The sequence below is a fragment of the Osmerus eperlanus genome, chromosome 20, assembly GCF_963692335.1.
Source record: "Osmerus eperlanus chromosome 20, fOsmEpe2.1, whole genome shotgun sequence".
Taxonomy (NCBI): Eukaryota; Metazoa; Chordata; class Actinopteri; order Osmeriformes; family Osmeridae; genus Osmerus; species Osmerus eperlanus.
This window is the reverse complement of record NC_085037.1, coordinates 10,971,078-10,994,346: the sequence shown is the minus strand read 5'-3', so window position 1 is coordinate 10,994,346 and position 23,269 is coordinate 10,971,078. Positions and strand designations below refer to the sequence as shown.

The window sequence follows — 23,269 nt, the reverse complement described above, 5'->3', positions numbered from 1 at the left end:
GAGAGAGTGACAGCTTAGTTGCCCTCTCTGAAGGACAGGGGGCAGTGCAGAGCCCTGTTCAGGTGTATCTTGCTAGCTACCCTGAAGTGATCAAATTGCCAATTAACACACGTGTGTGTGTGTGTTCTAGGGCAGAGGAGGACTCAGAGGGCAACAGAGACATTTGCAGCGAAAATGCTCCAGATGAAAGCCCTGGAACGCCTCACATCCACGGTGCGTGTGTGTGTGTGTTATTACAGCAGTGTAACACCTTATTTTTTGCATGTTATTCAAACCCTGAGCTCATGGATGTGATCTTTGCAGGTTCAGAGTGAGCTGGCTGCAGCGCTGGCCCGGAAGGCCCGCAAGAGCAGTAAGTGTTCCTGTCCCCTGCAGCCAAATGGACACTGAATGTTATTGGTGGAGAGAGCTTTCACCCTGACGTCCTGTGTTGTGATTGGTTGGCAGTGGCGGAGCAGGACATTGCCGAGCCTGCAGAGACCCCCATCAGCAAGAACACGCCTCTGGTGAGGGGACCGCCACGGTGAGACACGCACACACTCTCTTGACTTTCGTCTCAGAGTAGCTCACACCACGAAGCGTGTCAACAGTTAGACAGCGGCGTTAGATTTGCAGAAGAGAAATCTGGTATTCTCAGTTTCTCAGACGCCTCTATTGAAAGTATTTTGGAAGTGCCGACATAGCAACAGAACTGAACACAGCTGTGTGATGTGCGACTTCAAGCACATGTGAGAAAGACAGAGGGACAGAGAGAGAGAGAGATTATTATTGTCAGACTCCTTGTTAAATGTTAATGATATATATGTTAAAATGTCCATTCAATATGGACTGCTTTGAAATACGGCTCAACCCGGACAGTCATGCCAATAAAGCGAACTGAACTGAGAGAGAGAGAGAGAGAGAGAGAGAGGGATGGAGAGAGAGAGGGATGGAGAGAGAGAGGGATGGAGAGAGATAGAGAGCTTGTGCCGTGACTATGGGAGTAGCTATGTTCAGCTCCATGTGCGTCAGCAGCACTTGCTTGTTCTCACTCTGCTCCTACACACACTCTTCAGGGTGCTATTAATATGAGGGAGGAAGGGGGGGGCAAAAAGATTCTGTACTGGGTAAACCTCTCTCCCACTAGTTAAATTATCATTCTCCCCATCCTGATGGAGAGATGGGAGCAGAGTAAAACAAGTCTATTAGCTATAATTATAGGCCGAGCATAATATTAATAATGTTGTTATGAAAACACTACTTGTGTTACGAAAAGGTTGAGAGGGAGATGGGAGGGTGCAGAGAGAGGGATTGATTGTGTGTGTGGGGGGGGGGTGGGGGTGGGGGGGGAGAGGAACAGATGTTGTTCTAGGATGTTTTGGTTGTTCTCAGTGTCTAGGGACAGGAAGTGGAAGAGTGTGGACAGGAAGTCCCAAGGGATAGAGAACTTTGGGTTGTGGCTCTATTGGGTGTGTGTGTGTTTGTGTGTGTGAGGGAGAGGGGAGGGAGGGATGGGGTGATAAGAGTTTGTTGTTGGCCAGGTTTTCTGAGTAAACAAAGTTAAGCGCGGGACCGTGCAAACATGGAATATTCCAGCAGAATGTAAATATATGATTTTTTATTTTGTGTCTGAGTAGGTGTTTATTCTGCAGGCCTTGGCCTTGTGTTCCATGATAGGTTTTTGGATGTTCCTTAATATTAGCGTGTGTGTGTGTGTGTGTGTGTGTGTGGCACCGTGGGATAGTTCTCAGCTCACAGGAAGAGGTACCCTGCTCTGAGCCAATCAAAATCCAGCTTTCATTTCTTAATCAAATAAACATGCTAGTGTGCTGATGATGCCATGATGCCAGCGCCCGTACCCTGGGGACACTCAGTCACACAGTCATTACCTCTTTCTTAACCTCTCTGTTTTCCATCAATCCCTCCTTCGTGTCTCTCTCCACTACCACCGTTTCGTTTTCTCCCTCACTTTCCGGCACTTTTCTGTCCTTGTGTCTCCCGTCTTCCGCTCTGTCGGTCAGTCCCGTGTTCCTCTGGAACACGCTGGAGCCAGGCCAACAGGAAAGGACACGCACTCCCTAAAAGGGGAGGGGACACACACACACGCACACACGCTCCCGCCTGCACCAAATCACCACCACTAGGAGAGGCAGACAAACGGACAGGTCAGAGAGGGAGAGAGTGAGAGAGAGAGGAGGAGACAGAGTTGAGTTGTGTGAGAAGTGCAGGAGTGAGAAGGAGAGAGCAGGGAGCCACACTGCTGGAGAAAGCATCACACTCTCCATCACATTCTGCATCAGGACAGAAAGGACCTCGAAACTGCGTTTAGGTGGCGGTGGGGAGGAAGGGGGAACAGCTTTCTGACCACACTGTGATACAGTCGCGGGATTTAGGCGTCTACACCCCCCCCCCCCCCCCCCCCCCCAAACCTCACACCCCCACCCGCTCCCCTGCCCCACTGTTTGTGTCTGTGACCTGTGGTGATGACGTGGGACTGTGGGCTGAGGTACCTGTTCTGCCTGCCCCCCGGGGTGCAGCTGGGAGGGGTGTGCGCGCTGAGGGAAGCCGTGGGCCCGCTGTGCGGCCGCCAGGAGCTCACACGTCTGGAGGTGGTCCAGAGGCTGGCCAAGGACGGCTGCAGACTGCTCCAGAACCAGAACTACAAGCTGCCAGAGAGGACCCCTACTGTGAGTACACACACACACACAGGTATACTGTACGTTGAAACATGTATTGTAGAACACATACTGTACGCCCACCCGTAGATGGTTGTTTTTATTCTCGTGGGCGTCAGGAAATGGCTTTTAAGCGGGAGAGCAGGAGGATGGGTGTTTTGAGTCCTCCTACACAGCCACTGTGATGTGGGTGTTTAATCATGGGGTAACAACATGCTATACCAGAGGCACTTAGAGAGGCTGCAGAGAGTGTTTGTGTCAATGAAGCTTTTTACTGTTTGTATGGACTTGAGAAAACCTCAGAACGGGATTTGAAGAGTTCTCAACTGGTCTTGTGATGTGTGCTGTTTGTCACCCATCCCTACTGATTAAGGGTCATTTGCACAGCTCACAACTGATCCAGTGATTCACGGTAGAGAAGAGATTGGGTACAGACTGATGATGCGAGGGCTAACCCAATTAGGTAGCGGGATTCACTGAACACCACCCCTTTCCCCCCTGTTGTCATGGCTATTCGCTGTGGATCCATCCAAGCAGGTGGTTTCCATAGTGATTTTTATTTCTCTCTTAAGTGGGCTGTGCTGACGTTCCTTCCCAGACACCCACTGGCAAACGCACGCACACACACATACACACACACAGCTACTGACACACACACATACATACACACAGGTACTGACATACACACACACACACACGGCCCCCCTATGCTAGACTTTCTTTATTCAAGGATGTAGGAAACGATTCATTGAATACAGATTTTGGGATGGTAACTTGTACAGAGGTGTGGTGGAAATGATTCTGTCACACAGGTGACACACACACACACACAACATGCAGGCAGCCTGAAGTGGTGAGGCAGGCTGATATCATTTGATATTATATCACTTGGACAGCCTGGTTAGAGTACTACATTCCCCAACAGTTACACAATTACAACCTGTGTGTGTGTGTGTGTGTGTGTGTGTGTGTGTGTGTGTGTGTGTGTGTGTGTGTGTGTGTGTGTGTGTGTGTGTGTAACCTATCACAACACCGATATGGCCCTATCACTATCTGCACACACACACACTGACACATAAACACTCAAAGTTGTTGATAGGAACAGGAAGGGAACAGTTCATGTTTCCTGTAGCCCTCCTTTCCTTTCTGAGCCAACGATACTGGTGTGTGTGTGTGCATGTATTTTTGTGACTGTGTGTGTGTGTTTCATCCTTTCCATTTCTCAACCCTTCCAAGAGTGTTTGAAAACTTCTAAAGAACAATCCGGAACAGTCCAGACCACATCCATCGCTACTGTTGGCCCTATTCAAAATCCCTCAGCCCTACGCAATCTAGTCGACTACACCACTCTCGCCCTCTCTACATCTCTCTCTCTCTCTCTCTCGCCCTCCCTTCATCTCTCCATCTCTCCCTCTCTCGTGTAATTGTCTGGCCATTCCTCTCCTCCTTATTTCAGATGTCTGAGTTTCCCGTCAGTGGCTGAATATTTTCTCAGTGTGAATGGTTGCTGTTTTTGTGATTGTGTGTATGTCTTCAGATGTGTGTGTGTGTGCGTTGTTTTTGGACAGTATACAGAGAGGACTGTTTGTTTTCGGTAGATAAAACTGTTTTATCAGAAACATCGCAGACATTTTTCCCAGTGCACTCTGGGGCAAACGTTTGTTAATTTAGGTGTCTGTACATCGTTACATAACAACCGGGATCAGATCTGTGCTACTGGGTCTGGTCACATTGGACAGGACATTGTGGGCAAGGGGGGGGAACAGAACACATAGATGATTTTTTTTTGGTGGCAATTAGGGTTGAGACTAACACACACACACAGACACCCACACAGAAAAGACCTCTGGGATATATCTTAACTACCCAACACCTGTACAGGTGGCCTTTAATATGTGAGTCATCGGAGCATGTCTAAAGACACGCACACACACCCACACACACTCAGGGTGCATTGTTTTGTCTAGGCCAAGGGAAGACCCTTCTGTCTCAGGTATCAGGGCTCCTTTAATCTTCAGATCACAGAGCCCAGGGGAGAGGTTTGTGTGTGACTGTGTGTGTGTGTGTGTGTGTGTGTGTGTGTGAGGGGGGGGGCGGTCTGTGGGGAGAGATGCCAGATGGGCTGTGTGCAGCTGTGCCCTGAGGTAAAATCAGAGGGATGCAGAGCACACTCTTTTTTTCCCCTCTTTTTCTGGCTTTTATTTTTCCCTCTTTCTCTAGCTAGCCTTCATTATCTCTACTTCTCTAGCTATCCCGCTCTCTCCCTCCTCCCTCTCTCATCGGCTCTATCCCTCCTCCTTCTCTAGCCATCCCTCTCCACCCCTCCTCCCTCTCTATCCCTCCTCTTGGTCTATACTTACTCCCTCTCTCTCCATTTCTGTCCCTCCTTCGCCAGCTACCCTTCCTTCCTCTCTGTCCCTCCTTCCTTTCTCTATCCCTGCTCACTCCCTTTCCCTCCTTTTCTAGGGATAACCTCCTTCTCCATCCATCCTTTGATGTTAGTTCAGTTCTGTTACCTGGTTAATCCCTTTGTTTCCTTGTCCATCTGGAATTCTGTCTGTGTCCCGCCCTTGCCCCAGGTGTGTGTGTGTGTGTGTGTGTGTGTGTGTGTGTGTGTGTGTGTGTGTGTGTGTGTGTGTGTGTGTGTGTGTGTGTGTGTGTGTGTGTGTGTGTGTGTGTGTGTGTGTGTGTGTGTGTGTGTGTGTGTGTGTGTGTGTGTGTGTGTGTGTAAGTGTAAAAGTATCTGTCCAGGTGGTGTGCAGATCTGGTTGCTGTCTGCATGGAATGACAATCAAGTTTTCCCAGGAGATTGTTCCTAGTTATCTGTGGTGATCCTGAAACACATAGATCCATGTCCACTAACTGATCTCTCTGTCTCTCTCTCTCTGTCTTTTTCTCTCTGTCTCTCTGTCTTTTTCTCTGTGTCTCACTGTCTCTCTCTCTCTCTGTCTCTCTGTCTGTGTCTCTCTCTCGCAGGGGGAGGCAGCAGGGAGGGTGTGTCTGAAGGAGAGAGGAAGGGATGTCCTTGTGCTGCAGAGAGTGACATCATCCGCGACGTCGTCCTCCGATCGCCCCTCCCCTACGTCGTCAGGGGGAGGAGCCAGAGAGGAGGGCGGAGACAAGAGGTCAGTTTCAAATCGTGCGTCCAGCGTTGTCAAAACACGGATAATTGTGTTTTAAGCAGGTGCTGACAGCAGGTATGAATGACCGAACTGTAATGACCTGTGTCGCAGGGTCGGGATGAATGAGGCTGACATGGGCTCCTGGGTGTGAAAGGAGGATTACATGCACTCGTGTTTTTGCAGTCACTCCATTTCTCAGTGATCTTTATCTATGACCATCTGTCTTCATATGTTCTGTCCATTCAGGGTTTGTGTGTGCTTGCGTGCGTGTGTACGTGTGCAGGCATCTACGACAAACATGCAGGCACAGAGAAAGGGTTTGAATAGTTTTCTTGTCTTGGAGGGAAAAAGAAAAGACAGACTGTTTGCTTCCCCTTGTGTGTGTGTGTGTGTGTGTGCGCGCGCGAGCGGGCGTGTGTGTTATTGTAAAGGGTGTGTTCATTTGCCTCGGGGACAGTACAGGAAGTGTCAGTAGGTGTGTGTTTGTGTGTGTGCCTCAATGAAATGTGTGTGTTGTGAGCACAACGCAGTGAGTGTCAGTATCAGTGAGCTCCTTCTCTGGGACAGAGCAGTGCAGACACACCCCGGAGCTCCAGGCCGAGAGGGGGAACAGGCCGGCTGCTTACCCAGGGAGAAAGCACCTCGTCTGGGCATGCTGTAGGAGCGGGAGGGGGGGGGGGGGGGTCCTCTGGAGGAACGGGGATGGATCAGAGACTTGCTACCTTAGCAGAACCAGAGGAAGAGGATGAGGAGGAGGAGGATGATGATGACAGCAGCGGGGGTAGTGACAGTGGCTCTGCCTCTGCTTTTGACGTCCCTCACCTTCGCTACATCGACGAAGACGAGGAGGACGACAGATGGAAGGGAGGGAGGGGGGCGGGGAGAGACGGGAAAGGCAGCACGCGTTCTCCGGGCTCCAGTGAGGAAGACTCCCTCTGCTCTGCCTCCCGTAGGTATGTGGTGGTGTCTGGAACGCCGCTGAAGATTCTGGAACATCTCCTGAGTGACCTGCGCTTGGATGAGCAGAGAGGGGCACCAGAGAGCAGGGAATCCGGTGAGTCAACACGCTCTCTCTCTCTCTCTCTCTCACACACACACACGTACACTACACACACACATGTTTTGCCAACCATAGATGCCGTGCCCTCAATGGTAAGCAGGAATGTCCTCACCACTTCAAAAGTGACAACGAGTCACAACTCAGCCAGCTTCTCTTTCTACTTGTTTTGTTCTGTCTCTTACCTTTGATTCCCTGTCAGGAATGTGTTGTCTTTTAAACCCAGGGGGTAATAGTTCTACCGTCTGACAGTGTGTTTGTTACTGTATGCAACACCCAGTCAGGTCCAGACCTGTCACCGGGGGGGTGTTCAAGACTTAAGGCTTTTAATGGGCTATTAGCCGCCTAAATGATGTGCTTTGGTGCAAGGTAGTTCAAAGTCTCTGCCAGTTGTCACAGCCTCAGGAATCATGTGACCTGTGTCAGGACTTCCCAAATGACTGTGAACTATGCAGATTCCTTAAAATCGCAACTGATTCATATCTGAATCACCAGTGTTGTGAAGGATAGTGGGACCAGAGGGAGGGAAAGAAGAGAGGCAGCCAGCGAACAGGCCCTGGGCAGTGGGGAAATGTTCTGTGGCGTACTTCTCTTGTTGTGTGGAGATGCTAGCTAGTTTAGCTGGCAGAAACAAGCCTGTATAGAGATTCATTAGAAGATCACAACAACAGATTATCAAGATTACACTGTCTCTCTGTGTCTCTTTCTTCTCTCTCTCTCTCTCTCTCTCTCTCTCTCTCTCTCTCTCTCTCTCTCTCTCTCTCTCTCTCTCTCTCTCTCTCTCTCTCTCTCTCTCTCTCTCTCTCTCTCTCTCTCTCTATCCCTCTCTCTCTATATATCTATCCCTCTCTCTCTATATATCTATCCCTCTCTCTCTATATATCTATCCCTCTCTCTCTGTCTCTATCCCTCTGTCTCTCTCTCCCTCTCCCTCTCTCTCTCTCTCTCTCTCTATCCCTCTCTCTGTCTCTTTCTGTCTTTAGCTCTTTGTCGAACTGAAAGCCCCCAAGGTCGGAGCTGAATGAGATATTCAGTTATTCCTCGTGTGCGTTTGTGTGTGTGTTAGAAAGTCCCATTTCATCCAGTGTGCGTACATTTCTGCACAAGTCTGCTTAGAGGGCATGTTGAAGATGAAGAGGGATATTCATCACTGGTGAAGGGGGGTGGAGGAGAGGGACAGGTGGTGGAAACACAACTCAAGAAGAAAAAGGAGGAAATGAAACGAGGAGTGAAAGATGGCGTGAGCTAGACCAGAACTAGGGACAGGAGGTCAAAAGAATCAAGGAGACAGATGGAGAAAAAGGAGAATTGAGCGAGTCCTGTGGTCTCGAATCAAATAGTGTTGTGTTTTTTTCCTTTTTAAATATAATATAGAAGTTTAATTATTGATGTAGAACCTTTCCAACTCCTCTATAATTGATTTCCATCCTCTCTGCCCCACGGAACCAGATTTGGGTCACAAGTTTTCCTGGGGACAGAGTTTCGCTCTGCGCAAACCAACTACGTGTCATTAGCCTTTCCCCAGGGGTGTGTTTATGTTTGGATCATGCCCTTTGAATCACCTGCTGATTCGACAACACTCTCTCAGACACACACACACATTCTGTCTTTTTCTCTCTCTCCCTCTACCCCGCTCTCTCTGAAACTCACACAGACATTCGTTCTCTTTGCCTCCCACCCCCTCCCTCTCACTTTCACACACAAACACACAATTCTCTCACACCGATGCACAACTCGGAATACTGTACAATATACAGATATTCGGTCTGTTGTCGTGGTAGTTTATGGGGCCTTTAGGAAATCCTGTTGGGAGAATCTTGATGGCTCAACAGCTAGGGGGATATAAAGATTTGATGGTTTTGGCATCAGCAAAAAGAGTTTGTGTGTGTGTGAGAGGGAGAGAGAGGGAGGGAGAGGGGGAGAGAGAGGGAGGGAGAGGGGGAGAGAGAGGGAGGGAGAGGGGGAGGGAGAGGGGGAGGGAGAGGGGGAGAGAGAGGGGGAGAGAGAGAGGGGGAAAGAAAGGAAGAGGAGAGGGGACAAGAAGGGAAGGATTAAGTAAAGAAAGGACATATGGATGAAAGCAAGGAAAGAGGTTCTAGATTTTGGTTCCTGAGTCAGTCTTTCTAGACAATTTAGGCCCATATGAAAGGTTGTGGTGTTGGTTGTGACTGTGATGCATTTCCTGTTTTCCAGAGATGCTCCTTGATGACTTCCTGTTGACCTACCTGGTCTTCATGTCCACCAATGACCTCTGCCAGGCTCTACTAGGACAATATCCTTAGTGTCTCGATAGACGCACTTAAATAACTCACACATGCATAACCACAAGAACACCCGTTGTTGTCTCCTTGACGATGGTTACCTATAGCAGCAAGCGTATCCGTGGGCAGGAAGAGGGGAAGGACGCCCTCTTCAGGAAGCGTAAGGTGCTGCAGCTGGTGTCTCACTGGAGCCGTCTATATAAGGACTTCCTGAAAGAGGAGGAGCATGTGAAGAGCTTCATGAAGGTATGAACCCCCCCTTTAACCCCCCCCTTTCTCTCTCTCTGTCTCTATCTCTCTGTCTCTCATGATTGAACGTGTGTGTGTGTGTGTGTGTACTCAGCCCTACATGGAGGTGTGTGTGTGTGTGTGTGTGTGTGTGTGTGTGTGTGTGTGTGTGTGTGTGTGTGTGTGTGTGTGTGGGGGGGGGGGGGGGGGGCGTCTGTAGAAAAGCAAAAGTGTTCTTGTCCCTCTGTAGGCTGACTTCTCCGTAGCTCCCTGCCATGTTACCATGGTAACCGGAGTGTGAGGGTTGGCATGGGGATAATCTTGTGGAGTGTGTAACCCAGGTGATAGTTGCCTAGTAACAGAGGAGAAAGGCGAACAGGGGGTGGGTGCTGCAGTGGGTCAATGACAGTGATAAGTGTGTGTGTGTTGGTTCGGTTGCTTGCTTGGTCTAATGTATAGTAATAGTATACAGCTTTGGTCTTGTGTAACACACATACAATGTCCTTACAAACCTATCATCATGATTCACTTTCTGCGGTGATTACACAGGTAAAAATCTGGATGAACATAATACACATTTTAGCACACATAGATAGGTAATAGTATGTATAGTATTACCTTCCGAAACATGCACATATCAATTTAAAGGCTACAGTGATTTAACATGGTGCCCTCACACAATGTAACCTCCGTGTAAAGTGTTGCCTTGTCTAGTATGAGTACTATCAGGTGTGTGCTGGAGGATCTGTATGAGTTTCCCACCCTGGAAAAAGACCTAAAGGAGTTCCAGAAGCTTCTACGACGCAGACAGTGAGTGTGTGTGTGTGTGTGTGTCTTTGTGTGTGTGTGTGTGCCTGCACATCAGCACAAGGACCCCATTATCTGAATGAGCCACGGCCACAGTGCAGAAGTGTGAGTGTGCGCGTGTGTCTTGCGCCTGGCTGTGTCGAGGTCTGAGGAGTGGGACACTGTGTTGTATACTGGCTCGGCTCTGTGAGACTGTTATGTGTTCCTCCGCTGACACCTGTGTATATGATGTGTCTTACAGCACTGTGGACGACTGCCCTCCACAGCACAAGGTGAGTAAGAGACATTTTCAAATGAACAGCTGTCAGTGTAATGTTATTGAAAGAATGACCTTCTCCCTTCGTTCTTCTCTCTCTCCTTCCCTCCTCTCTCTCCCTCCCTCCTCTCTCTCCCTCCGTTCCCCTCCCTCCTCTCCCTCCCTTCTCTCCTTCCCTCCCTCCCTCCAGAGTAAGCCTCTGTTCCAGCAATTGAGTTTGAAGGAGAACTGTCTTCAGCTCAGAAGCTCTGCGAGCGAGGCCAAGGAGGGTGAGATTCGCACGTGAACACACACACGCGCCCACACACACACACAGAGACACACACGCGCACACACGCCAGCTCGCTTGCTAACAGGAGGACTGTGCTTGTCCCAGTGCTGTGCCGTGTGTGTGTGAGCAGTGACTCCTACCTGAGCGTGCACACACACCCCTCCCTGGAGGCACAGGATCTGCTGAGGATTGTGGGTCAGAGGATGGAGAGACTGGAGGAGGAGATGGTGCTGGTGGTAGCTGCACAAACTGGAGGTACACACACATACGCACAGGTGCACATGCACACACACATACTCACAGGTGCACATGCGCACACACATACTCACAGGTGCACATGCACACACACATATGCACACACACGTATGCACGGATACACGTGCGCACACTTGCCTCCATATTCAGTGTCCTATATTTGTATTGACACAAAAAACACATTGCCCCATCTCGAACCTTCTGTTTTGTAATTCTCTCCCTCTCTCTCTCCCATTCCCTCTCTCCTGTCCTCTCAGCAGAGAAGCGAGTGTTGCAGCCCAGTGACTGTGTGTACTCTGAGTCTCTGACTCCACAGAGCAAACTGCAGGCCTGTTGGAGGGACCTCACTGAGATCCTGGTCAGTCCTGCTGCCTCTGTGTCTGTCAGTCCTGCTGCCTCTGTCTGTCAGTCCTGCTGCCTCTCAGTCTGTCAGTCCTGCTGCCTCTGTCTGTCAGTCCTGCTGACTCTGTGTCTGTCAGTCCTGCTGCCTCTGTCTGTCAGTCCTGCTGCCTCTGTCTGTCAGTCCTGCTGCCTCTGTCTGTCAGTCCTGCAGCCTCTGTGTCTGTCAGTCCTGCTGCCTCTGTGTCTGTCAGCCCTGCTGCCTCTGTCTGTCAGTCCTGCTGCCTCTGTCTGTCAGTCCTGCTGCCTCTGTCTGTCAGTCCTGCTGCCTCTGTGTCTGTCAGCCCTGCTGCCTCTGTCTGTCAGTCCTGCTGCCTCTGTCTGTCAGTCCTGCTGCCTCTGTGTCTGTCAGTCCTGCTGCCTCTGTCTGTCAGTCCTGCTGCCTCTGTGTCTGTCAGTCCTGCTGCCTCTCTGTCTGATGCTGCCATTATAGATCTACTGGATATTTACTACAATATCCATATTATATAACCTAGATATATTCACTGGTCTAGTGGCACACCAGGAATACGATTATGTGCATTTGAAGTTCATTGTTGACATTTAAATGTGTGCGTGCTTGCGTGTGTGTGTGTCTGTAGGCTCCCCTGACAGACAGCGCAGAGTTGAGTCGGAGGACAGTGAGGCTGTTGGGAATCAACACCTGGGACATCGCTGCCTCTCTCACACACCTGGACTGGAGCCTCTTCAACTCCATACACGAGGTACACACACACACAGACACGCATGTGTCCATCTGCCATACATGTCCTACATGCAGTATGTTCTACATGTCCTGCTTACTCATCAATGTTGTTACAACAGCCGGGAGCCAGTTAACATCCTGTGTTGTGTGTGACTAGTCACTGCTGCTGTGGGATGTGCGTAAAGCAGAGCCATAAAGGACAACTGCTGTGACAGGAGGAGATGTTTTGAGGCAGGGATATGATGACTTGCTGTTTCTCTATAGTCTTGGTGCTCGGTTGAATTAAAATTCTGTCGATCCGAAATCCTGATTAAACTGGCGACAAGCTTGGCAGCATTCGTTTCCATCTCAGCCCCACCCACTCTCCTCCCCCCTTTTTTAAAGACTGCGGCTTTACTCGCAGCAAATAAAAAGTAATGTAGCACGAAAGCTACCTCCCCCACGCACACACTGTCTCTCTCACACACATACACACACACTGTCTCTCTCACACACATACACACACACTGTCTCTCTCACACACATACACACACACTGTCTCTCTCACACACATACACACATACACACACACTGTCTCTCTCACACACATACACACACGCACACACTGTCTCTCTCACACACATACACACACGCACACACTGTCTCTCTCACACACATGCACACACACTGTCTCTCTCACACACATACACACACGCACACACTGTCTCTCTCACACACATACACACACACTGTCTCTCTCACACACATACACACACACTGTCTCTCTCACACACATACACACACACTGTCTCTCTCACACACATACACACACGCACACACTGTCTCTCTCACACACATACACACGCACACACTGTCTCTCTCACACACATACACACACGCACACACTGTCTCTCTCACACACATACACACACACTGTCTCTCTCACACACATACACACACGCACACACTGTCTCTCTCACACACATACACACGCACACACTCTCTCTCACACACATACACACACGCACACACTGTCTCTCTCACACACATACACACACGCACACACTGTCTCTCTCACACACATACACACGCACACACTGTCTCTCTCACACACATACACACACACACGCACACACTGTCTCTCTCACACACATACACACACGCACACACTGTCTCTCTCACACACACTCACCCACACGCCTCATCTCTGTGTCTCCCTGTAGCAAGAGCTGGTGTATTACACTCTGAGCCGCGCTCCCGGCGGCGGCCACACGGCGGCACTGTCCATGCTGATGCAGCGCTGCAACGAGGTTCAGCAGTGGGTGATGTCCGAGGTGCTGATGTGTGTGTCGCTCAACAAACGTGTCCAGCTGCTCAAGAAGTTCATCAAAATCGCAGCACAGTGAGGACTCTTGGCTCTGTCCAATTCCGATAATCACTGATAACTTAGTTTAGTCCCTAGGCGCTTACTTTTGTGTGTGTGTGTGTGTTACAGCTGTAAGGCCCAGAGGAACCTGAACTCGGCGTTCGCTATCATCATGGGCCTCAACACCGCCGCAGTCAGTCGCCTCAACCAGACCTGGGAGGTGTGTGTGTGTGTGTGTGTGTGTGTGGGATAGTGTGACAGAGACAGACCAGTCACTGACCATATCTGTCCCCTCCCTCTCTTCCAGAAAGTTCCTGGCAAGTTCAAGAAGCTCTTCTCTGAGCTGGAACTAATCACAGTAAGAACACTTTTAACTCAGTTCAACACAGACCCGACACATAAAACCAACACACAGCAGGCTGAGAATGTAGGAACATTGTAAACAGGTAGTCACTTTGTAAACAGTTGAATAACAGGGAGTCAGGTGGCTGAGCGGTGAGGGAGTCGGGCTAGTAATCTGAAGGTTGCCAGTTCGATTCCCAGCCGTGCCAAATGACGTTGTGTCCTTGGGCAAGGCACTTCACCCTACTTGCTTCGGGGAGAATGTCCCTGGACTTACTGTAAGTCGCTCTGGATAAGAGCATCTGCTAAATGACTAAATGTAAATGTGAATAACCCCCTGCCCCCCCCCCCCTCTTAGGACCCATCCCTGAATCACAAGGCTTACAGAGAAGCCTTCAAGAGAATGAAGCCCCCCAAGATCCCCTTCATGCCTCTCCTACTGAAAGGTAACGCAAAGACACACACACTCTCTTCCTTACATACACACACACACACACACCTAACTTCCTGTCCCGCCCCCTTGACCACAGCTGTAGTTAACAGGTGCTCTCTTTCCAAACCCAGACATCACCTTCATCCACGAAGGAAACAAGACCTTCCACGACAACCTGGTCAACTTTGAGAAGCTGGTAAGTGTGTGTGTGTGTGTGTGTGTGTGTGTGTGGTTCTCCGCTCTGCATTTGTTTTCTTGATTAATTTGCCAAACTTCCACTGCCTCCTCCCTGTGCCCCTCTCTCTCAGCACATGATCGCCGACACGGTTCGTCTGATTCGCCACTGCCAATCCGACCAACCAGGTGAGTTCCAGTCGGCGCAGTGTTGATGCCGTTCTGTCATTCTGTTGACCCTGGCGCCACTTGCTGGTGGCACAACGTACCTCTGCTTCCTGTTGTAAATCAATACACACCCACATTGTCTGCACATTCAGTTTCCAAGCAACCAGTAATTTTAGGGGCAGTTTCAGAATCTTAATATAACTTCTGTGTGCATCGAATGTTTATTTTTTTTATTGTGTGTGTGTGTAGGGGGGGGTGGGGGGGGTGCCTGAGGGTTTCTGAAAATGAATGTTAATTATTGCATGTCTTTGTCCTTGGCTCTGTGTCCCAGGTAACGAGGTTGTCGGGGGTGACAGTGCGGAGGTGAGGGCGAGTGTTCACTACCTGCACATTATCGACAATCAGCAGACACTCTTTGAGCTCTCGCACAAACTGGAGCCACGCGCCTGAACACGCATACCAAACACAGAAACGCCACGTCACCCAGTGTGTGTGTGTGTGTGCGTGAATGTGCCAACAAGAGACAGGAGATGGAGCCATGTACAGGAAAATAAACACAACGCTCAACACGGGGCAAACGCAGTTACTACTGGAAAAACCAGATCACCCCCGCTGGTGGAAATAGAGAACTGCACTTGTTTGTGTCGGCTGTGCGATGAAGGGAGCCAATCATGACCCCCGGCCACTCGACTATGACAGTATAGCCTATCCAAGAGGACGCATCTGACAGATTCATAACCCCCACGTCTGGGGTTAGAAAGGACTTAGAAGCCGCTTACACACTCTGCCAAATGTGCACAAACCATTAAGCTCTGATTTAGCCAAACTCGCCATTTGGGTGGAGTTTGTACAGTGTGTTACTTTGATGTTTCCGTGCAACGACAACAAAAACTACTGTGTTTCTCCCGTTGTATTTAAGAGTCTCTTCCACGGATGGAATTTACCCTGGACCTAGTTCCTTGCCAATTTCCCGGTCGCCATTTCAGGGTTCCGGTTATATGTTTACTTTTATGGTAGAATCTCACCCCACACCAGTGCACTTGAACCTTCTCTGTGCTATGATTCTGTAATGTAAATAGATTTACATTGTATCGGTGTGCAAGCCATTGGTGAACCATTTTCCTGTATGTTTCAGTGCTAAACAATACAGATCGGTTAGGGGGGGCAGGGTTTTGGCGACGCAGCACGGAGAACAAGCAGGGAAGCTCTGAGGTTAGCCACTGACCCCAGACCAGGCATTCCTCAGAGCCTTGACAGTTGAGGTGTGGGTCCTGGTTGGGTGATATGACTCTGGGTCTGAGCTTAGGATTCTGACTCTCCACAGCGGTTGGCAGGAGAGGCTTTGTCGCAGCTAGTTTCAGTGGCCATGCCTTTTAAATCTCTCTCACACACACACCCTCCCCCCCTCCCCCCCCCCAGCCAATGTGAAACCCCCTGCTATCTTAAAATGATAGACACATAAATATCATTTCTGGTCCCAGACCGTCTAAACATGTTTTTTTTAGCCGGGACATGCGGTGTCCCTCAGCAGAATGTTCTGACCGTGACTGATTTCAGGGTAGCGTGATGATACCCTGTCAACCACCAGTCCTCCGGGGGTTGCCATGGAAACAGGGATCAGTTTCCGATATTTCATTTTTGAAAGGATTTTTTTTTTTTTTTTTTTTTTTTATCCCAGAAGGGAGATGTGTTAAGATGGTTCATGCAGAACGGCACTGGAATCGCCAAAGGCCTTCATCCTAGCAACTCCCAGTCCTGTACTCCATACTTAAGATTACATGGTAGGAACAGGTTTTTAAAAGAACCAGTTATATTGTCGACTGAAGGGATACTGTTTCAACGCTTGTGACACAGATTTCACTGTATGACATAAAAAATACAGCCATATTAGATTATACCTAGCCAGCAATGTTGGGGTTATACTTCGTTTGAAACTGTCAGACCATAGAGTGTTCGGAAGATGTTCTGAGTTCTTAAGCGATGCAACTCTGAGCTCATCTTCTGAGTCGATGGGCAACAGAATGTCCTGCGTGCACACAACTTTAAGGAAGCCCATTCTGTCAATGTCAGATGATATGGTTGCTGTTTACACTATACTTGTACAATGATACACACACACACACAGCACTTTGATGGTTAGCAGGGAACCACACTCCAGTGCTATACTAGTTACTATGACTGTAAAATATTTTGGTTATTTATGTTTTGCTAGATAGGAAGAATGTTTCTGGTTTGACGACGTGCCATTTTCGACTCTTAACTGTAATTAGATTCTCCAGGGCAATTGTGATTTTGTATCGATAAAATATTGTTCGAGTTCTTACCGCTGGAATGTATAAGTATTTGTCGTTCCCCTCTCTGGCCACTAGAGGTCTCCGGAGGAGAGCGAGTCAAGGTGATGTCGATGTTTGTTGCTGTCCTGTAACGTCAAAAGATGGTGAAAACTAAAGAAGGGTGAAAAGGTGTTATTGTGTTTTAATTGCCATAGTCATGACGATGTAGAGTTATGTTGTATGTTTGCATGATGTGACAAACCCCATTGGCTCACAATGCAAGATGACACAGGCTTTGTAATACTGTAATTCCTTCGACTTAAATACATGCATATATGTTTGAGATGTACTTATTTATCTGTTTAAAAGACAAAAGGTAAACAAAAAGCAATACGTGTCCCCAGGCCTCACCCCTTCTGCTAAAGCCACACGTCTTTTTTAAAGGAGCGTTTTCCTATGTCAAAGTTTTACTGAAGATGAATAAATTATAAGTTTTATGTGATCATTCGTTGTGATGTTTTAGTAATCAATCTTGGAATTGAGATCAAATCAAAATATTAGTGCTGGCTGACTGTTTTGCCGCAGTTTAGATGATCTCTCAACACATTATCACTTATCGTGACAGAAGGGTGCGGGGGAGTAGGAACAGTCAGATGTTGGAAGGAGCAGTGATAAGGAGGTGTAAGTCGTTCTTTACTCTGTTCTGTTTAACCTCAGCTGTTGACTAAAAGCTTTACAACGTCATGAAAAGTGTTCGCCAATTTAACATCAGATTCAAACCATTCGGCCTATGACTAACTTTTTTAACACTCCATATCAAAACGTTTGGTGACGTAGGAGACGAGGGCTAGGTTACATCTGGCCGTTTATTCGTCTTACCACACAACTAGAAACGTTAGTGATAACCACGGCAAGCAACATGCTCGGTAAAGTGTCGGGGTAGGTGGAGGGGGAAGCAGAGGAAGGGATAAATTCACAAAGCTCCAACAGCTGTTTCTCATTTTCGCATCTCCTAGTTGGCACTAGACTTGACAGCAAAACAAGCGCTACCTGCTGTGCGCCCGGTGCGCATCGCGGGAGACTCGAGGGTGTAGCCCTGTGATTTCCTCGGATAGTGCCGGTAAACCGTATCATTTCGCTGTCACCGGACGAATCTTTTCCTCAGCGGGCTAATGACGGTTGTAGGAGAGAACGCGTGCGGGGGATAAAGAGTGACGGAAAACGCGACCATTTTTAGAGAAGCATTATTGTGCATGCCCATGTCTTTATTCTCACCCTCCAGATGCAGGTCTAAATAGGTTGAATAATGGAGAAGGAGTAGAGAGGTGTACTAAACTCATATATTCTACCTCCTTTTTGTTTAACAGTGGCCGTTGGATATAGCGGAGGTAGGCCTACCACAAACTACAAACGGTTGCCGATCAATGTACACCGAAGAAATACAGCCTCGAGTCATAAATAATGCCTGGCCGAGCAGTCTTTATGCCACGCCCACATGTATTTTTTCCCGCGAAACTAAAGAGTTTAGAACGTACCATTCTGATTTTGGGGGAAGGTAAGTGAGGACGACACTGAAGGTAGCATCAGTATCATAAATCGTCCATTCGGGTGGCTCATCGTAAAAACTATAAAACATTTCTTTATATTGTCAAATTGTACCTAACTCATACAAAAACATTTAACTACATTCATTTGAATGAAAGTCATATGCCGAGCTAAACCCCCTTTCCCCCCCATCTTAGATCTGAGCTCGTGTTGTTTTTTAAACGATTCCCATTCATATGTAACTTTTTCCAAGAAAAGTTACACTTTTTTGAAATGCCCCTTTCGTCAAAGGTAGGTTGGCAAATTGTATACATTATAATACATACATATATACATACACATTCTTATTCATTGAACGTTATATTTTTAAAGGGACAATCTGTCACGGCTCTGACTGGAGCGAGGGATTTACTAGACGGCTGGCTGGATAGCTAGTACTAGTACTGTAGCTAACGTGAGAAAAAAGTATACTGCAGTTTTGTCGGTTTGTAATTTGAATTAGCCTAGCAAGCTAGTCATAGCCATGTGGCCCTAACGTCATTACACGTCGTTCTTATAATGTCAGAGAGCTAAAACTTGTCGAATGAACAACGTTTTATTTGGCTCTATTGTTGTGCCGTACAGACGCCCAGAGCTATAGCTGACATCTTTGAGAGTCCAAGCGAGGATGAAGACTTTCACGGTTTCGGAGTCTGTGCCACACTCGAGCCGGCTTCAGAGGACAGCCGGGATAGCTTGTACTCTGGGGATTCCGAGAAGCCGGTGGGTCACATCGGCGAACAGCCAAATTTACAAACAAAAAACTAGGCATGGTGCAAAGGATACACTGTAACGTCTCTTGTAATAGTGCTTATTGAGAATCTTTTGTTTCTCTGCTACAGGTTCTGTGTTTCCGGTCAAAGTTCATCACCACGGAGCTGTTTCGTATGTTCACCGAGTCAGACGGAGAGGATGAGGAGTTTGAGGGCTTCAGTGGGGAAGAGGGGAGACTCAGTGACGGTTTAAATACGCTGGTAAACAATTCCAACAGATTCGCCAACATTTCGCTTCACCCACGGGTCATAGTACACCTGGTTTGACTACATGCAAGTTAACGGTACTCTCCAACTCTTCTGCCGTTGTGTCATTTCAGTCTGTGGTGTCAGAGGAGGAGAGTGATGTGGACACAGGATTCTACTCTGACGGAGAAGAGTCAGCTCCACCAAAGAGGAAGAGCCTTTGTGTGGCCTTTAGGTGTGTGTGTGTGTGTGTTCACGTGTGTGTGTGATGTGCAATTGAGCCTGTGTGTGACCAAACCCTCGATCCCGGTCTGCTTTTCAGGTTTCCTACAAAAAGACTTTCTGCCCAGAAAGTTCCTGATTTACGCCAGCCAATCAGAGCAGCCCATCCAGAGCGGAGAGCCAGTGAGAGGACAAGACTGAAAAGGGGCGTGGCTGAGGTGGGCAGTGGACGCGTCAGTGCTAGAGAGGCAGGTAAAAGACTTCCTGAGAGGAAAGAGGAAGAAGAGGAGGATAGTGACGAAGTGAAGATGGACATCCGCCCTCAAGTTCTCAGCAAACGGGACAAGAATATTCAAGAGAACAAGGCCATGGTACAACCCCCCCCCCTCACACACACACAAATGTAACACAACTTTTGAACCCCAAATGAAAGAATAATCGAAACTATTTCAATATACGGTGTTCTTTTGCCTTCTTCTTGGGTATTCTTTGGAGCACTGGACCCCGAGTGCCGCACCATTGATTCATCCTGACATCCCTCAGGTGAACTGTTATCTGTGTTTGACTGTGATCGTGTGGTTGTGTTCCAGCTGGCCAAGCTGTTTGCTGACCTGAGCTCCGTGGCTGAACTGACCCCTTTAACCTCCCCCAAGGTTGGTACACCCCGGTGGGGGTTAGGTCCGCGTGCCTCCCCTCCTCTTCTCCAGGGCTCCTTCGCCTCTCTAGCCCCACACACCCTTCCACTCCTACATCCTGAATGAACCTCACGTTGTGTGGTAATTTCACTGGTGCATTGTGGGTGTTGACGTTTTTTTGCGGGGTGGGGGGGGGTGTTTTTTGTTGTTTTTCCAGAAGAAAAGGCGTGTGTCTGAGAACCCGTCTCCACGGAAACGAGCGTGCATGGCGACGGAGGGGGGCGGGAGAAAGAACCCGTCCAGGAAGGCCCGCCCCCCTGAGAACTTTGGCGTGGAGAAGAGGAGCGAATCCCCTACCAGGCTGAGCAGACCTGCCAAGATCATAGACATCAGGAAGCTCATAGAGGTAGTCCTACACACACTCACGCACCCACACACACACACAGAGACATCAGGAAGCTCATAGAGGTAGTCCTACACACTCAGACACACACAGATACATCAGGAAGCTGATAGAGGTAGTCCTACACACACTCACACACACATCAGGAAGCTGTGCACACACACTTAAGATTCTCCTACATACACACACACACACCCTTGGATATCAGAAAGCTGATAGGAACTCCTAGACACTGCTGGGGCATTGTCCCTTCCATCACTCTAACGCACCCTGACACTTAATCACACACACTGCACACACGTCGACTACAACACACACACGCATACTTTCTGCACGCCTTTCAATCGATGGTTCCTATTGGCCAGGTGGACGACGAGCTGCGTGCGATGGGCAGCGTCAGGAAGAGGCGGAGTGGGGGCGGCAGGAAGCGGAGGAGCGAGGTGAGGCCGGTGGACGACATCACTCAGGAGGAGCTGGACAACGTGGCACAGCGGGCCAAAGACAAGATCCTGGACAAGGACCATGTAAGTCCTCAAGGGAACCTTCTCCTCAACACCTAGCCCGCCTCTGTACTTTAGCCCCTAAACCCTTAGCTCTCTTGCTCTCTCCATTTTGGAGCACGCCCACCCTGGGTAGACAGATCCGTAATAATACGCAGCAAATGAGACACAGAGCGTGTGGTACAGATTGTCGACTATCATAAACAAATAGCCTTTCAGTGTACTGTTTTTGCTATTTTAGTTGCTATTTAATATATGTTATAAGTGTAACTGTAAATTGTTTTTATCTGTAGTTCAAGAAAGTGAAGTTGTATGAAAGAAGGGTGGCTCAAGGTTTATTATTAGTAGCTAGCGTTAGCTGCTAGGTGCTAACTCCCACGCCTGTGTGTGTTGCAGGGAAGCACGTGTCACCAGTGCAGACAGAAGACTCTGGACACCAAGACGGTGTGTCGCAGTGGGTACTGTGTTGGGGTCAAGGGGCAGTTCTGCGGACCCTGTCTGAGGAATCGCTATGGAGAGGATGTGTGTGACACCTTGCTCAACCCGGTCAGTACACACAGACACGCACTTAAATACCATCACCAACACACAATAAGATTCCTGTATATTCTGTTCATGAGCATCACCAGCCTTACCTGTGTCCCTCACTTCTCTGTTCCCCTCTCACTCTTTTTCTCTCTCCTCCGTCTCCTCCGTCTCCCCCTCTCTCCTAGACATGGGAGTGTCCGCTCTGCCGGGGCATGTGCAACTGTAGTCTGTGCCGGAGGAAGGAGGGTCGCTGTGCCACAGGAAACCTCGTCCGATTGGCCCAGTACAACGGCAAAAGCAACGTCCACCAGTACCTGGAAAGGTACGCAGGGAGAGGTTGTAGGGTTTAGCCCAGTCGTGTTGCTTACAGACAAGTGTGACCATGTTCTCTCTCTGTCTTGCAGTATTCAGAGGGATCTGAAGTGAAGACGGATGACTGGAGTACTAGACTAGGAGTACACCTGCTGTATGGGTGTTGTCGAAATACACACTGGACAAACTGGGAGAGTCTCACACACACACACACACACACAGCAGAACTGTTGCACAGCACCTCACCCCATTTTAGCCCACACTTTACTGTTAAAAGTTTTTACTTGTTTTTATTAAAGCACTATCCTTTATGATCCTAAATCCTTATGATTTAAACAATTTTAAAGAGTTTTGTATGTGGATGCACACTGTTTTGGATATCAATGTGATACTTTCTGAATAAAGTTTAAAAAATCAAAAGGAAAAAAAAAATCTTTACTACATCACAGAAACATGTTAAACAGAAATGTCCCCCAAAAATTGAAAAGACGTAATGGAAAAGTTTGTGTACTGTATATATTGAGCTGTGATCATTATAATTAATTTTCTTTCTTTTTTTCCTATGGGGAAGAAAAATTCCCCACCACAAATAATGACAGTAGGATTCATGTGAATTGTGTTTAGATTGGAAAGAACCTTTTATGTTATTTTGTAACTTTTTTGTATTTAATTTTTTTATGTAATGTTTATAGTTCTTCAGCACAAAAAATAACTGTTGAGGCCTGCCCCCCCCCCCCCCCCCCCAAAAAATAGGATTTTGTTCTTTTTAATCCCATATTAAGAAACCTTTTTTTGGTGTGTTTTTCACTGTCATATAGACCTTATATTTACTGAACATGTTTTACACTTTTTATGTGGTGTGATGCTTGTACATCAAACCGGTTCTTTTGTCTTTCTCAAGTTAACTAATGTGACTGCCTGCTTTGTAGCTGTGAACGTTCCTCTTCTGTGGATGCCTCATTCCGAGGGCCTCCAACACCTCCAAATTCTAACCTCTGTTTCAAAAACAAGCCTCAAGCTAGCGGCGACCAGGGATCAGCCAGGACATGAGTATTTACGTGCCGGGTTCCCGCAGGGGCTAGCTCTTCAAACAGGCCCTGTATCGGAGGAGGATGTGAAAGTTCGACACCGCCACGGTTAGCGTGACCTGAGAATGAACCCTTCATGGTCGCAGCCTTTGATCCTGAGAAGAACGCTTAACCCTCGTGCTGCCTTCGGGTCACATGACCCAAAGGTTCATAACGAACCATCGTTGTGTTTACCCAATTTTACCCAATACAAAAACAAATAAAAATAATTTTCTTTTAACCTTCGCAATGTGGGGGGTCTGAGACAGCCCAACGGTTAAAAGAAAATGCTTCACTTTGTTTTTGTATGCGGTAAAGTTGTCGCAATA

At 48.3% G+C, this 23,269-nt stretch overlaps 2 protein-coding genes across 4 annotated transcripts in view; both read left to right on the top strand.

The window, feature by feature from the left end:
• Positions 1–17,232, top strand: part of rapgef5a (Rap guanine nucleotide exchange factor (GEF) 5a) — a 25,079-nt gene extending 7,847 nt beyond the window's left edge. Inside the window, 23 exon segments of the mRNA XM_062446085.1 lie at positions 131–173; positions 175–213; positions 304–352; positions 448–523; positions 2,456–2,666; positions 5,631–5,779; positions 6,730–6,830; positions 9,027–9,105; positions 9,196–9,340; positions 9,573–9,619; positions 10,037–10,132; positions 10,371–10,401; positions 10,576–10,654; positions 10,762–10,911; positions 11,172–11,269; positions 11,892–12,014; positions 13,198–13,376; positions 13,470–13,560; positions 13,648–13,698; positions 14,041–14,128; positions 14,247–14,311; positions 14,424–14,478; positions 14,789–17,232. Coding sequence (XP_062302069.1) covers positions 131–173; positions 175–213; positions 304–352; positions 448–523; positions 2,456–2,666; positions 5,631–5,779; positions 6,730–6,830; positions 9,027–9,105; positions 9,196–9,340; positions 9,573–9,619; positions 10,037–10,132; positions 10,371–10,401; positions 10,576–10,654; positions 10,762–10,911; positions 11,172–11,269; positions 11,892–12,014; positions 13,198–13,376; positions 13,470–13,560; positions 13,648–13,698; positions 14,041–14,128; positions 14,247–14,311; positions 14,424–14,478; positions 14,789–14,907 — 2,164 coding nt within the window. The 3' untranslated portion in view covers positions 14,908–17,232.
• Positions 17,233–18,288: 1,056 nt separating this feature from the next.
• Positions 18,289–22,322, top strand: cdca7b (cell division cycle associated 7b). Of its 3 annotated transcripts, XM_062487054.1 has the most exons (12): positions 18,289–18,307; positions 18,473–18,566; positions 18,900–19,037; positions 19,157–19,288; positions 19,408–19,508; positions 19,596–19,866; positions 20,086–20,148; positions 20,348–20,536; positions 20,899–21,057; positions 21,430–21,579; positions 21,747–21,883; positions 21,966–22,313. In XM_062487054.1, the coding sequence occupies exons 2-12, from the start codon at positions 18,549–18,551 to the stop codon at positions 21,985–21,987; spliced, it is 1,380 nt and encodes a 459-aa protein (XP_062343038.1). In that variant the 5' UTR covers positions 18,289–18,307; positions 18,473–18,548; the 3' UTR covers positions 21,988–22,313. The 3 variants fall into 3 exon arrangements, with proteins under 3 accessions (XP_062343038.1, XP_062343039.1, XP_062343037.1); XM_062487055.1 differs by lacking the exon at positions 18,289–18,307 and having other exon boundaries at positions 18,390–18,566; positions 20,351–20,536; positions 21,966–22,322; XM_062487053.1 differs by lacking the exon at positions 18,289–18,307 and having other exon boundaries at positions 18,395–18,566.
• The last annotated feature ends 947 nt before the right edge of the window (positions 22,323–23,269 follow it).